The sequence below is a fragment of the Schistocerca americana genome, chromosome 1 (assembly GCF_021461395.2).
Source record: "Schistocerca americana isolate TAMUIC-IGC-003095 chromosome 1, iqSchAmer2.1, whole genome shotgun sequence".
NCBI classification, from domain to species: Eukaryota; Metazoa; Arthropoda; class Insecta; order Orthoptera; family Acrididae; genus Schistocerca; species Schistocerca americana.
The window spans coordinates 528,941,089-528,958,030 of NC_060119.1; the positions used below are offsets into that span (position 1 = coordinate 528,941,089).

The window sequence follows — 16,942 nt, forward strand, 5'->3', positions numbered from 1 at the left end:
TTTAAATCATAAACCCATTAAATAAAATCTTGTTTCTAGTGATACGACTAAGCTTACAGCATAGCATGACAGAAAACGTATTAGGTCAAAATCATTGGCAATTTTCAAGTGCAAAAATGTACACACAGTATCATATTGCAGTAGCAAAAAAAATCTAGACTAGTCAAGATATTGTGATATCATAAGAAAAAATGTCAAAGTCAACTGGTGTTTGTTATATCATCCATACAATATTTATTGTTCCATGGATGAATAAATAAATAAATAAAAATAAATAAAAAATAAATAAATTTCATTGTGCATACAGACAAAAATTCTACTTCCGATAGCAAAACAACCATGTTGTTGTTGTGGTCTTCAGTCCTGAGACTGGTTTGATGCAGCTCTACATGCTATTATATCATGTGCAAGTTTCTTCATCTCCCAGTACCTGCTGCAACCTATATCCTTCTGAATCTGCTTAGTGTATTCATCTCTTGGTCTCCCTCTACGATTTTTACCCTCCTCGCTGCCCTGCAATACTAAAGTGGTGATCCCTTGATGGCTCAGGACATGTCCTACCAACCGATCCCTTCTTCTAGTCAAGTTGTGCCACAAACTCCTCTTCGTGTCCAAACTATTTATCGTCCATGTTTCGCTTCCATACATGGTTACAATCCATACAAATACTTGCAGAAACGATTTTCTGACACTTAAATCTATACTCGATGTTAACAAATTTCTCTTCTTCAGAAACACTTTCCTTGCCATTGCCAGTCTACATTTTATATCCTCTCTACTTTAACCATAATCAGTTATTTTTCTCCCCAAATAGCAAAACTCCTTTACTACTTTAAGTATCTCATTTCCTAATCTAATTCCCTCAGCATCACCTGACTTAATACGACTACATTCCATTATCCTCGTTTTGCTTTTGTTGATGGTCATCATATTTCCGCCTTTCAAGACACTGTCCGATCCGTTCAACTGCTCTTCCAAGTCCTTTGCTGTCTCTGTCAGAATTACAATGTCATCGGCGAACCTCAAAGTTTTTATTTCTTCTCGATGGATTTTAATACCTACTCCGAATTTTTCTTTTGTTTCCTTTACTGCTTGCTCAATATACAGAGTGAATAACATCGTGGACAGGCTACAACCCTGTCTCAATCCCTTCCCAACCACTGCTTCCCTTTCATGTCCCTCGGCTCTTATAACTGCCATCTGCTTTCTGTACAAATTGTAAATAGCCTTTCGCTCCCTGTATTTTACCTCTGCCACCTTCAGAATTTGAAAGAGAGTATTCGAGTCAACATTGTCAAAAGCTTTCTCTAAGTCTACAAATGCTAGAAACGTAGGTTTGCCTTTCCTTAATCTTTCTTCTAAGATAAGTCGTAAGGTTAGTATTGCTTCACATGTCCCAGTATTTCTACGGAATCCAAACTGATCTTCCCCGAGGTCGGCTTCTACCAGTTTTTCCATTTGTCTGTAAATAATTCGCGTTAGTATTTTGCAGCTGTTACATATTAAACTGATAGTTCGGTAATTTTACACCTGTCAACACCTGCTTTCTTTGGGACTGTAATTATTATATTCTTCTTGAAGTCTGAGGGTATTTCGCCAGTCTCATACATCTTGCTCACCAGATGGCAGAGTTTTGTCAGGACTGGCTGTCCCAAGGCTGTCAGTAGTTCTAATGGAACGTTGTCTACTCCCGGGACCTTGCTTCGACTCAGGTCTTTCAGTGCTCTGCCCAACTCTTCTCGCAGTATCATATCTCCCATTTAATCTTCATCTACATCCTCTTCCATTTCCATAATATTGTCCTCAAGTACATCGCCCTTGTATAGCCCCTCTATATACTCCTTCCACCTTTCTGCTTTCCCTTCTTTGGTTAGAACTGGGTTCCATCTGAGATCATGATATTCATACAACTGGTTCTCTTTTATCCAAAGGCCTCTTTAAGTTTCATGTAGGCAGTATCTATCTTTCCCCTAGGGAGATAAGCCTCTACATCCTTAGATTTGTCCTCTAGCCATCCCTGCTTAGCCATTTTGCACTTCCTGTCGATCTTATTACTGAGAGCTTTGTATTCCTTTTTGCCTGCTTCATTTACTGCATTTTTAAATTTTCTCCTTTCATCAATTAAATTCAATATTTCTTCTGTTACCCACGGATTTCTACTAGCCCTCGTCTTTTTACCTACTTGATCCTCTGCTAGTTTCACTACTTCATCCCTCAGAGCTACCCATTTCCTTCTACTGTATTTCTTTCCACAATTCCTGTCAATTATTCCCTTATGCTCTCGGTGAAACTCTGTGCAACCTCTGGTTTAGTCAGTTTATCCAAGTCCCATCTCCTTAAATTTCCACTTTTTTGCAGTTTCTTCAGTTTTAATCTACAGTTCATATCCAATAGATTGTCGTCAGAGTCCACATCTGCCCCTGGAAATGTCTTACAATTTAAAACCTGGTTCCTAAATCTCTGTCTTACCATTATATAATCTACCTGATACCTTCTAGTACCATCTTGGTGATTAAATCGCTTCAAAGAGCCACTAGGCTGTTCGCTCACGGGAGTCAATGCAAGCCGTCGGTAAGAAACGAACTCCAGAGAAATTCAATGAGCGTCCGGAATCGGTATGAGCGCGCCCATGGCACACGCTAGTCACGTTCAGACTTAATTTTAGTTGATCAGAGAGACAGATCTTGTTTCATGCTCACTGTACGGTGTTAGTATTTCACTTGTCTCCATCTATCACGATAAGGTACTGACTTCGATAATTTCCCACTAGTTTAAAATTGCTTAAAATACTCTGGTGAATAAGGAGTTTTGTTGTGTTCTCATATATTGCGAACTTGTACGTCACGTGGTCTCTTAATAATCAGGAATTTCACTAAAGTATTTTGAATTTATTTTCCTCCCTCAGTCATTTATGAAATCTGTGCAGTATTTGGGTTGCACATAGACTCTTACGTTCATTCTTGAAAACGTATTCGATTTGGGTACGAACTTTACAGTGCATTCTGCCATCAGCGGAATTATTAATCAAAGTGAAAACACCCTTGTCAGCACTAATATTTTGAATTCTTTGCGTGCTATTACAGCCTGTAAGGTATGTCGCGGTGTTGAGACTATGAAACATCGTCCTGTTCTGGATCATGTTCGACGTGACATTTAGCATATTTCAAACAATACTTGTATTCGGTTCAGTTCGAAGAACAGTTAGGTGGCTTTAAACTTATGTGTTAACAGTCTACTTTTACGTCTAAGTATACACTACTGGCCATTAAAGTTGCTACACCAAGAAGAAATGCAGATGATAAACGGGTACTCATTGGACAAATATATTATACTAGAAATGACATGTGATTACATTTTCACGCAATTTGGGTGCATAGGTCCTGAGAAATCAGTACCCGGGATAACGACATCTGGCCGCAGTAACGGCCTTGATACGCCTGCGCATTGAGTCAAACAGAGCTTGGACGGCGTCTACAGATGCAGCTGCCCATGCAGCTTCAACACGATACCACAGTTCATCAAGAGTAGTGACTAGCGTATTGTGACGAGCCAGTTGCTCGGCCACCATTGACCTGACGTTCTCAATTGGTGAGAGATCTGGAGAATGTGCTGGCCAGGGCAGCAGTCGAACATTTTCTGTATCCAGAAAGGCCCGTAACGGAAATGCAGCATCCGGTCGTGCATTATCCTGCTGAAATGTAGGATTTCGCAGGGATCGAATGAAGGGTAGAGACACGGGTCGTAACACATCTGAAATGTGACGTCCACTGATCAAAGTGCCGTCAATGCGAACAAGAGGTGACCGAGACGTGTAACCAATGGCACCCCATTACATCACGCCGGGTGATACGCCAGTATGGCGATGACGAATACACGCTTCCAATGTGCGTTCACCGCGATGTCGCCAAACACGGATGCGACCATCATGATGCTGTAAATAGAACCTGGATTCATCCGAAAAAATGACGTTTTGCCATTTGTGCACCCAGGTTCGTCGTTGAGTACACCATCGCTGGCGCTCCTGTCTGTGATGCAGCGTCAAGGGTAACCGCAGCCATGTTCTCCGAGATGATAGTTCGTGCTGCTGCAAACGTCGTCGAACCGTTCGTGCAGATGGTTGTTGTCTTGCAAACGTCCCGATCTGTTGACTCAGGGATCGAGACGTAGCTGCACGATCCGTTACAGTCATGCGCATAAGATGCCTGTCATCTCGACCGCTAGTGATACGAGGCCGTTGGAATCCAGCACGGCGTTCCGTATTAACCTCCTGAACCCACCGATTCCATATACAGCTAACAGTCATTGGATCTCGACCAAGGCGAGCAGCAATGTCGCGATACGATAAACCGCAATCGCGATAGGCTACAATCCGACCTTTATCAAAGTCGGAAATGTGATGGTACGCTTTTCTCCTTCTTATACGAGGCATCACAACAACGTTTCACCAGGCAACGCCGGTCAACTGCTGTTCGTGCATGAGAAATCAGTTGGAAACTTTCCTCATGTCAGCACGTTGTAAGTGTCGTCATCGGCGCCGAACTTGTGTGAATGCTCTGGAAAGCTAATCATTTGGATATCACAGCATCTTCTTCCCGTTGATTAAATGGCGCATCTGTAGCGCGTCGTCTTCGTGGTGTAGCAATTTTAATGGCCATTAGTGTACATATATACCCCTACAAATCACTTTACAGTGCTTGGTGGAGAGTATTTCGTACCATTATAGTCAATTTTCTTTTCAGTTACATTCGAGTATTGAGCGAGGGTAAAATACTGTATACAGAGATCTGCAAGCGCCTTCGTCTCTTATTCTCTTGATCACTACGAGAGATATCATTGGTTGAATCTTAATGGTCGTAACACTTTGTTCGAACACAGATTCTCTAAATTCACCCAACAGCGTTTCGCAAGAGCTACGTCGACGGAAGGACTAGTGAACTCGGCAGTGCTTCGAAACTTCTAAATATGGGAATTGAATATAGTTCTAACCTCCTCCTCCTCCCTCTCTCTGTAAATCATCTTCTCCCCACTTTCTCTGTCTATCTCCTCTTGCTGCTCCTCCTCCTCAGCCTGTCTGTCCATTTCCTCCATTCCCCTCTCTATGTCAATTTCCGCATCTTCCCTCTCTGTTTCCTTTTTCCCGCTCTCTCTTACCTCGAGCCTTTTTTGTTGTTATTATCAACGAAAACCTAATTGCGAACTGAAGTCGTCTGAAATGAGTAAGTCAGTTGGCATCATTGGTGTATGAGAGACCTCTGCTACCGCCGGATTTATGAATAGAGCGAGGTAGCGTTGTGGCTAGCACACTGGAATCGCATTCAGGAGGAAGACGGTTCAGATCGGCGTCCTACCATCCTGATTTACGTTTCCTACGATTTCAGTAAATCGCTCCAGGCAAATGTCGGGATCATTTCTTCCCCATCCTTGAGATGTCCCTAAATCGCTTCATGCAAATATCAGAATGACTCCTTCCCCATCCCTGAAATATCCCGAGCGTGTGCTCTGCCTCTAATGGCCAGATATCGATGAGGTGTTAAACACTAATCTTGCCTGCTTGTATCTGTGAGACTAGTAGAGACTAGTAAAAACTATGGAGATGGTGGTATCAGCCCACTTTCGATATCAAATTGATATGAAAATTAGTGACATTGTAATTCTGTCAGAGACAGCAAAGGACTTGGAAGAGCAGTTGAACGGAATGGGTAGTGTCTTGAAAGGAGAATATAAGATGAACATCAACAAAAGCAAAACGAGGATAATGGAATGTAGTCGAATGAAGTCGGGTGATGCTGATGGAATTAGATTAGGAAATGAGACACTTAAAGTAGTAAAGGGGTTTTGCTATTTTTGGAGCAAAATAACTGATGATGGTCGAAGTAGAGAGGGCAAGGAAAACCTTTCTGAAGAAGAGAAATTTGTGAACATCGAGTATAGATTTAAGTGTCAGGAAGTCGTTTCTGAAAGTATTTGTATGGAGTGTAGCCATGTATGGAAGTGAAACAAGGGCGATGAATAGTTTAGACAAGAAGAGAACAGAAGCTTTTGAAATGTGGTGCTACAGAAGAATGATGAAGATTAGATGGGTAGATCACATAACTAATGAGGAGGTATTGAATAGAATTGGCGAGAAGAGAAATTTGTGGCACAACTTGACTAGAAGAAGGGATCGGTTTGTAGGACATGTTCTGAGGCATCAAGGGATCACCAATTTAGTGTTGGAGGGCAGCGTGGAGGGTAAAAATCGTAGAGGGAGGCCAAGAGATGAATACACCAAGCAGATTTAGAAGGATGTAGGTTGCAGTAGGTACTGGGAGATGAAGAAGCTTGCACAGGATAGAATAGCATGGAGAGCTGCATGAAACAAGTCTCAGGACTGACGACCACAACAACAACAACAACAATGAAAATTTGTTGAATTGATCAATTAATTAATTGTTGTAGACGTTGCTACGGATCAAGAGGAGAATGAGAATCTAGCAGGGGTATGCGTCATCACTTCCATGGTATGAATATTTTATTTACTTTTTTTTCGTAGTTACGTATCAAATGCGCACCCGAGCGACATGCAACACCACGCAAAGTGCCGCTCGTTGCCATGTGAGAGGCGACAGAAGCAGCCGTTGCATCGTCGGCCCCCGCACCATCCCATACCCTCTGGCGTCCCTGGTTGGTTCAGTCAGAGCACCGGTCTCCCACCCTCCAACAGGCAGCATCATCAATGAGCGCCCTGTCCACAACCTCCTCTCCCGTAGGAGCTCACTGCCGTCACCTGTTCGTACTCCGGCTCCGGATGTTCGCCCTCGCTGGCGGCGAAAGATACGTCTGCCCGGCCCGTACTCCTCACCCCATAAGGCGCCTCTTCCCCAACACCATCATCCACCGCGTGGATGCAGTCGTCTCCTAGTTATAGTGCTAATGATAATGGCTAGCAGCAATGCTCTGTCCCTTTCGATAGCGAAGGACATCAGATTAGCGGCGGCATGAGCCCTGTAGAATACTCAGCGGTTCCTAGGGCCTTTGAGGGTGTAAGGTGGCTATAATTTCGCACCTTACAAACACTCATCTACATACATTGCCATGAACTACAACCACAGTTAGATATCATTTGATAGGTTGTAAATCATATATATGAATGTTTAAAGGAGACTGACATTGTCACAGATGCCTTCTAAATGATTGTTAGCGCTTATTACATGAAAGGTGACGGAGTGTCTGTATTATAAAAACGGCGTAATGAATGATAGCCTATGATAGTAGAGGCTGGAACGCCAGTGGAGATGAAACGGCGGGTAGAACTCAAGCTCTGGATGGAAGTCCCGCACCGATGTTGGTCCTGCTTAAACACAGAAAGTAGCTAGACGGACGTCGTGGCACCTGAGCTCTGGAGCACAATAGGGTGATGCGCGGCCGCTATTGTAGTAGGGCCGGAAGGATAACCCGATAATACTTCTGAACTCTGCAAATTTTGGACGCAGGTGAGAGGAACGAAGAAGACGCACCTCGGAAACCACGCAGGCGGAGTTATTTCCGAGGATTTACTCAGAAGTGTACCATTCCAAGAGTACAGGTTTTTCCTCTCAAGCTTTCCGCGCTGGACGACAAAAGACTAAAATATGGTTGGTCGGCGTTCGGAAGAATCTTTAGAGAGGGAGAATATTCCGTGGTTTCGGAAATGTGATTCGTTTTCAGAATTACGATGGTGGGGAACGGAGCCTTGCTGGGAAGCCAGTGGTGGAGAGACGTGATTTTCCGTTGTGAGCGCCCGTATGTGACGGTCGCTCGATATCAGCTTTGTTGGTACAGATGGACTTGCTGTCTTTGCTCTCAGGAGAGCGTAGGAGGCCTTCTGTCGTCCTAGTGTTTCAAAGAGTTTATTTGTGGCTGGAGTTCTTCCATCGTCACAGACGAGTACGAGAACCATCACTTCGACGCACAGAACGCAGTACATACGGTGATATCGCAAACTGCTTCGGATTATTAGGGCTATAAAAGCTAAACAGGTGTGATCACATTAGTTTATTTCCACTGAGGTTCCACACCACGGTAGATCATCTTTGAAAGTAGTGTCTTCTAGTGTTTGGTACGTAGATGATGTCAGTCATTTCGCGTTATTGAAATTAGATCGCGCAGTCATAATAAGCGGCAGAGTCGGTCAATTGATTAGTAATTTTACTTAGAAAATGTAAACTTTGTAATATAAAGGTTTTTTAATCTACAATAAATATATAAGCAGGAACAACGTTTACCATTTAGTAGTGTTAGTTGCCTTAATCATTCATTTATGTTTAGGTTGTAATTTATATGTTAAAGTCCATTAAGAGATCCTAAGGTCTGCTTCAGGGGGTAGTCATACAGGGCCAAATCTTCATTTTAGCGTTTATTATTTTCCGTTGCATACATTTATTTTTACACTTGGCTTGAATAGCATCTTGGAAGAAGCGTATCTCGTTTACTAGAATGAGAACAGGGCTGGGAGTTATCGCGATCCACTCAGGTTTCTAGAAGCATGCCTCCCAGTGCTGGATGCACAGCTCCTCGAAGCCCTAGATGATCTGAGATGTAATTCCATTAGACGTAACGCAGACTCTGCTGCGAGTTGACTCACCTCCCCAAACAGCAGGGTGCTGCTGAGGAGAAAAGCCTGCAATACATCTGGGGTCATATGGCGTTATGTATTGAAGTACATCAATCACTGAGTGGTACTATGACCTTGGGTGCTACACTAGCCTGGTTTACTGTGACGGAAATAAGATGGCCAGCTAAAGCACTCAGCCAAATGCCACACATCGGCATCCCTCTACATGCCTTTGAGCCGTTAAATGGAGGGTCCAGTTACATCAAACTTCCTGAGGAGATAAAGAACACGCGGGGTTGTATTAACGCTCAAAATCAACAGGATAACGTTTGCTTTGCATGGTCAGTCCTGGCTTGCAAAAGAAATTACACAAAACATCCGCAGCGCACATGTCGATACGGAATAGGTCTTAACATTCGAGGATGTTGTAGCTTTGACGGTATCGAGTTCCCCACAAAGATTGAAGACATACTAAAATTTGAGTCAAAAAATCCCTTAATATCGGTTCACGTTTATGGCTTGAAGAAGAAGCAGAAAAGCAAGCCAGATGAGCAGGACAAGCATACTGTAATTGGCCCACTCCATTTTTCGAAATATGCAGGTGAGCGTGATTTTCAAGTAAACATGCTTCTCTTCTCTGAAGGTGATAATCAGCTTTACCTGTGGATCAAAAACATATCCCACCTTCTTTACAGCCAATTTTCGAATCATGAACATAAAAAATGCATTTGCCTCACGTGTCTAAATACCTTTTCAGAAGAAAAGTATTTAAAAAGACATCTGGAGGACTGAGTATCCAAGGAACCGGTACTTGTTGTGCCTACACAAGAAAACCACCAGGAACGATGTCCGCTTGTTGTTAACGCAAACTTTGAATGTCTCCTTGCCCCTCTCATCCACTGTTGAAGGGAATCCTTAGACTCACGTACCATCTTCACGCAAAAACACGTACGAAGTTGCATGTTCACATAATACAAGTCTAACCACTATTAATTTTATGTTGTGGATAATGCTGTGGTTAGGTTGCTCACAGCTTGAAAAACTCTCCTGGGATGTTGATAGGCTTCACCAACATCCCCATGACCGAATCCTAGGACGATAAAAAATCATACAGTGATGTGGCTAACTGTCATGTCTGTGGGGTGCCGTTAGCCAGAACAGCTGAAATCCTCCGTAGAGATCACTGTCATCTTACAGGGAAGTTCCGTGGAGCAGCTCACAACGCATGCAATTTGAAGTATCAGTTACCACAGCACATACCCGTTTTCTTCCATAATTTAAGTGGGTATGACGCTCACTTTCTAGTTGAGCAATTGGCTGATTGGGCTGGGAGAAAAATCAGGTCAGTGTCCTGTCTGAGAGTGTTGAGAAATATTTTTCATTCTCCAAACGAATGACGCCAAAAATAATGCTCCGCTTGCTTAACACGTTACGTTTTATTCAGGCGCTACTTCAGAAACTTACTGAAACTCCACCTTGGGAGGATATGCATATCATCTGATCTGGATACCCCGATGAGGAAAAGTGTCAGCTTGTGACTAGGACAGGAGTTTTCCCTTATGAGTATGTGGATAGTAAGGCGAAACTCCACGAAACCAGGCTACCCTACATGTTTGCATTTACCAGTACTCTCGCAGGCGATGCAATAACTAGTGTAGATTATGAGCATGCTGTGAATGTCTGGCGAGAATTCAGCATTCCCAATTTGGGTGAATACGCAAGACTCTACATGGACAAGGAAAAATAAAAAAAGTGGTTCAAATGGTTCTGAGCACTATGGAACTTAACTTCTGAGGTCATCAGTCCCCTAGAAATTAGAACTGCTGAAACCTAACTAACCTAAGGACATCACACACATCCATGCCCGAGGCAGGATTCGAACCTGCGACCGTAGCGGCCGCACGGTTCCAGACTGTAGCGCCTAGGACCGCTCGGCCTCTCCAGCCGGCTCTACATGGACACCCACGTGCACTTGTTTGCAGTTGTTTCTCAAAAGTTCCGGAGTGTACGCATGACCATGTACTCTCTGGACTCCACCTTTTGTTACACGGCACCTGAGTTGCTCTCGGTCGCAATACTTAAGAAAACGAGGCACAGCATCGAAATTTTCACTGATGCTGATATGCTTATTTTCTTTGAGCGCGGGATCTATGAGGGACTTTATCAGTGTGTCCATAGACACCCCAAGGCAAATAATCCACGTATGGAAGCGGGGTTCAAAGCACCCCTCGATTCAAGTTATATTCTGTATTTGGATGTAAGCGCCATTATGCAGCCGTGGCCTGTGGATGGGCTTCAATGGGTGCCCGAAAACGAATTAGGGGGATTAGGGGAAAAATATTGGCTATGGCGGTTGATTGTGATGTAGGGTATGTGGTGGAGGCAGATTTCATATACCCTGTTAGTATGTATGAAATGACAAGCGACTTGCCTTTATCTTCTACAATCTCCACGAGGAAGCACTATCCCTAAACTGATGACCGCTGTTGGACACAAGCAGAGGTACATATTTCATTATAGTAATCTCCAGCAGTGCCTGAGCTTAGGGATGGATCTAGGCAGAATCACCTGGGCTATCTCCTTCAGGTAGTCCCCCTGATTGAATGAGTATATTGAATTAACGTGGACGAGACTGGTGATTTCGAAAAAGATTTTTAGAAACTAATGAATAATACCATTTTCGGTAAAACAATGTAGACTGTGGGAAATGAAAGCGATATTTTTATTAGCATTGGGATAGGCCATGAGCGTAAGAAAGTGCATCGCCACACAAAATTTTAAGTGGGTCAGTATTTTCAATACATCAGGGCACGCAGCCAATAATCATTATGGTATTGTTTCTCAGAACGAGAAGGTTATCGGCTTGATGAAAGATGAGGCGAATGGATTGCCAACTGTGGAGTTGTGGATCTAAGATCCAAAATGTATGCATATTGTACAATAGGTGGAGCTAAGGGGTTCGAATCCCAAAAAGGGCTCCAACATTTTGAATAACCCGCTAGTTCCAGGGTGGGGTGTGAGGTGGGACGTCTGTAGAGCCGTGGGACAAGGAAATTCCCAGGAAAATTCTAAATTCCCACCAAAATTCGACATTCCCGCCAATGTTCCAAATTCCTGCCAAATTTCAAAATTCCCGCCAGGGAGCAGGTGGGGGATGGGGAGGGGAAGGGGTGGGGAGGGAAATGGGGCGGGGACCCACCTGCAGACTGAGGAAAACACATGACGTCATTCAGGTCGTGAGGATGGGTGGGGGGGGGGATGGGAGTAATTAACTAATCAATATAATTAATTTTCTTATCATTTTGATGTTAAAAGTGAGTTGATAATGCCAGTAGTTCGCATAGTTCTAATGTAGCTGTGACGACCTTCTCATCACGTGACATGTCTACGGTGACGTAGTGCAGAACCGTGGTGAAATCGGGTGCCTATGTGGCATCATTGACTCACTATAGAGCTGTGCACTTTTTTTGGCCTGTGTCAACACTTTGATGTTTGAAGCGTTGAAACTTTTGCATCATCACAGAGGAAGGTTGTAGGCACCTTTGAGCCAAATGTCAAACCTATGTATGCCAGACCTATGCTTCCTTATAAAGAACCCAAGTACTGGAACAGTACTCTAGAAACGGTCACATTTCAGCATGCCATTGTGAGATGCAAATGTATTTCACGTGTCTCACTTTTATATGATTTACGTTACCTACTGGAGCTCTAACGAAATTACGTAGTTTGATAATTTTTTGTAGATGTCCTCATACCATTGTGGTATACCGGTAAAAATAAAAGAAGCGTGGCAAGAAAAACTTTTCCCGAAACAAGGAAACAGAAATAACTAAATAACGTAGCCGGGGATCAGGGAGAGGGAATGAAAAACGTCTTTCTCGCGAGTCACATTTTCACGCCGTGTAGGCAGGCGTTCCGGCAGTAATCCCCGGATCAGGCGGGATCAGAATGAGTCCAGCAGGGTCGGCGAGTGTCTGGCTGGCCACTTCGCGGCCCGGCAAGCCGCATGCATAAACATGAGCGCTGCTGCGCCGCTTTTTTCCAGGCTACGCATTCCTCTCCAGCAAGCGGCGACGAAGCGCCACTCTTATGCTTTCCTCTCCACTAGTCGGCGAGGGAGCCTCACTCTTGCCGAATGCTAAAGAGCTCGAGGGTTTCCTGTCCTGTTAAACCGCCTTTCAATAACAGTGTTTCACTTACTGTAGCGGAAATATTCGAAGAAGAAATTCATTAAAAATTTGGCGTATTGTGGTCGGTTCTTAAACGCACAGGCAAATGGTTCTAGCAGATACTGATCTACAACTTTTTAGACTGGCTAGTGATATGAGATTGAAGGAGCTTATTAACAACGTAATTTGCAAACATTTTCGTTCAAATTTCTGGACCGAGATCGAATTGAGTTTTATGGGATTGTGACTACCTCAGATTATACTGGTATAGTACTCCAACTTTTCAGCGTCTCTTTCCACATGCCTTTTTTAGCGTCGTCGAGCTTGTTGCAGATCTGCAGCCATTCAGATTATTGTTTGTTTTCCTGCGCATAATAACGCATAACAAAGCAGTAAAAAAAATAGTTCAAATGGCTCTGAGCACTATGGGACTTAACTACTGTGGTCATCAGTCCCCTAGAACTTAGAACTACTTAAACCTAACTAATCTAAGGACATCACACACATCCATCCCCGAGGCAGGGTTCGAACCTGCGACCGTAGCGGTCGCGCAGTTCCAGACTGTAGCGCCTAGAACCGCTCGGCCACTCCCGCCGACTAACAAAGCAGTAATCTAGTTCTTAGAAGAAAGGAGGTGACGTTTATCGTCCCGTTGACGATGATATTGATAGAGACGGGGTACGCGCTCCATCTGCATCACGACGGGGTTAGAAATCGATAGTAATTTTTCCAAGCAATCCTTAACCTAAATGACTAAGGGAAACAACGGTGAATCTGAATTCGAACAGCCGAACGTTGATTAGAAACCTGACTCTTTTGGAAATTTGTGGTAAGTTCCTATGAGACCAAACTGCTGAGGTCATCGGTCCCTAGGCTTACTCACTGTGGTGTCACCGCCAGACACCACACTTGCTAGGTGGTAGCCTTTAAATCGGCCGCGGTCCGCTAGTATACGTCGGACCCGCGTGTCGCCACTATCAGTGATTGCAGACCGAGCGCCGCCACACGGCAGGTCTAGAGAGACGTCCTAGCACTCGCCCCAGCTGTACAGCCGACTTTGCTAGCGATGGTTCACTGACAAATTACGCTCTCAATTGCCGAGACGATAGTTAGCATAGCCTTCAGCTACGTCATTTGCTACGACCTAGCAAGGCGCCATTATCATTTGCTATTTATCTTGTGATGCATGTACCGTCAGACAGATGTTCACCAATTATGGATTAAAGTATTCCAGAAGCTACGTACTTTATTTGCTAGTCTTCATTACTTGTCCTGTTCCAGACCTCACGCCATCCTGCGTGAGCTTAAACGCGTGGCTTTCGGCTTCCTCTATTGTGGGTTGGCGCTCTGGCCAATCCACAACACTCACTATTTAATCTAACTCATGCTAAGGCCAACACACATCCACCCATGCCCGAGGGAGGAGCCGCGCGAACCGTGGCAAGGCGTCTTAGACAGCATGGCTACCCCGCGCGGCAAAACCTAACTCTCCCGAATGCGAGTCCACTCACTTTGAGATTGTTAAGCGATATTGGTTAATCAGACGGAAGGTGCTACTGTGACGTAGCACTGCTCTCCAGTTGTCAGGCACCTGACTTAGACGTATCTGCAAATCAAGCGTCTTCAGCTGCAATGTTCACTGCCGTATCTGATAGGTAGGAGTGCTGTTGACCTACAGGCTGACAGTTGCTTACACATTCTTACATCTGCAACTGTACATGAGATGACAAAACTTTTGGGATAGGGTTGGTTGGTTGATTTGGGGGAGAGGACCAAACAGCGAGATCATCGGTCCCATGGGATAGGGAAATGCACGTATACAGATGGCGGAAGTTCCGAGTACACAAGGTATAAAAGGGCAGTGCATTGGCGGAGCTGTCGTTTGTACTCAGGTGATGTATGTGAAAAGGTGTCCGACGTGATTATCGCTGCACGACGGGAACTAACAGAATTTGAGGGCGATATGGTAGTTGGACTAGACGCATGGGACATTCCATTTCGGAAATCGTTAGGGAATTCAATATTCTCAGATCTACGCTGTCAAGAATGTGCCGAGAATGTCAAAATCCAGAAATTACCTCTCATCACGGACAATGCAGTGGCGACGGCCTTAGCTTGTAGGCAGAGAACAGTGGCGTTTGCGTCGAGTTGTCAGTGCTAAGAGACAAGCAAAACTGCTTGAAATATCGGCAGACATAAATATGGAGCGTACGACGAACGTACCCGTTAGGACAGTGCGGCGAAAAGGGCTATGGCAGCAGGCGACCGACACGAATGCCTTTGCTAGGAGCACGACATCGTCTGCAGCGCCTCTCCTGGGATGGGAACCATATTGGTTGGACCATAGATCACTGGAAAGTCGGTTTCAGTTGGTAAAAGCTGATGGCAGAGTGCGAGTGTGGTGCAGACTCAACGAACCCATGGGCCCTAGTTGTCAAAAAGATACTGTGCAAGCTGATGGTGGCTCCATAATGGTGTCGACTGTGTTTATGTGGAATTGACTGGGTCCTCTGAACCGATCATTGACTGGAAATGGTTATGTTATTTGGTGACCATTTGCACTCAAACAAAGATGGAAATTTCATGGAGCCGGCCGAAGTGGCCGTGCGGTTAAAGGCGCTGTAGTCTGGAACCGCAAGACCGCTACGGTCGCAGGTTCGAATCCTGCCTCGGGCATGGATGTTTGTGATGTCCTTAGGTTAGTTAGGTTTAACTAGTTCTAAGTCCTAGGGGACTAATGACCTCAGAAGTTGAGTCCCATAGTGCTCAGAGCCATTTTGAACCAAATTTCATGGATAACTATGCACCATTTCACTGGGCCATAATTGTTTGCGATTGGTTTGAAATACATTGACAGTCCGAGCGAATGATTTGACCACCTAGATCGCCAGACATTAAGCCCTGAGGCCAGTTCGTGCACGAAATTCCGCACTGGCAACACATTCGTAACATGGACTCTCATAGAGGCTCCATGGCTCAATATTTCTGCAGGGGACATCCAACGACTTGTTGAGTTTATCTCACGTCGAGCTGCTGCACAACGCCGGGAAAATGGAGGTCCAACGCGATATTAGGAGGTATTCCACGACTTACTTCACCTCAGTGTATATACAGAATGAGCACGACGTCCACTAACAAAAAGAACATCATAGAAGATGTAGTCATTACAGTCAGCGGACTTCTCATATCTAGTTTAGATTGCAAATTTGTACCACCAACGATATCCGTAAAACCGTAATCATCCTACCTCTGAGATATTTGCGGACGTGACCATGATTACAGGAAAGAACGTGCTCAACAGTACGAAGACGAAAACCCGCATACACTAGTGCAGTGAGAGTCCACTGTGAATGTGTGGGCTGGTTGTTTCAAAGATTATATGGTTGGGCCTTACATACTTCCCGATAAACTGAACAGGGTCCTATGCGAAACGTTTCTACATCATGTCCTCCCATGGCTATTAGAAGATAAGTTGCCTCCGATAAACTGAACAGAGTCCTATGCAAAACGTTTCTGTACCAAGTCGTCCCATGGCTCTTAGAAGATAAGTTGCTGAGAATGTATCAGCTTATGTGATTTCAGCACAGTGTGGCACCGGCACACTTTGCAGTCGATGTTGCAGACGAACTACGTTGATGTGCAGTTTATACAACAGAGGATTGTCAATGTGGTTCTCTTCCATTGTCAGCTCGGTCATTAGATAAGGCATCAAGGGAGTTTTTCTCGTTGGTCTACGTGAAGCGTCTAGTTTACGAGAGACTGGTCGATTCTCACAAGGATCTGGTTACTACAACTGCCGTAACTATGGAAATAGTGTTTCAAACTTCTACGATACTTGAAAGTGTAAGACAGTCGATAGTGCGTTGCTGCACATTCTGTCATGATCATGATGGTCGACATTTTCTACAGTACCTGAAGGGAAATAGTTCTGCGTTTATTCCGTAATGTGTTGTACACTGACAGAACTGACTGATGAAGTGGTGATAAAACTATAAAGTTTTCGCCTGAGGGTTCTTGCATTATTCCGTGTTTTGTTTTGTACGTTTAGGTAGCTGCATAGTACAGGATTTTTCGGTACTAACAAATTTTCACAGAAACAAATATGACTAGTTCCATTGTACCAAAACAATAGGGAAATATCGCCAAACAAACTGGAAAATTGTTTTGGAGGTCTAGTTCACCCTTGTATATATGTAGAAGC

General features: G+C 44.2%; 1 protein-coding gene across 1 annotated transcript in view; it reads left to right on the forward strand.

Annotated features, from left to right (window-relative positions):
* The window catches only part of LOC124571193 (trichohyalin-like), a 173,331-nt gene extending 160,589 nt beyond the window's left edge, over nucleotides 1–12,742 (forward strand). The window contains exon 4 of the mRNA XM_047131109.1: nucleotides 12,618–12,742. Coding sequence (XP_046987065.1) covers nucleotides 12,618–12,742 — 125 coding nt within the window. The remainder of the gene's footprint in view (nucleotides 1–12,617) is intronic.
* Nucleotides 12,743–16,942: the final 4,200 nt, after the last annotated feature.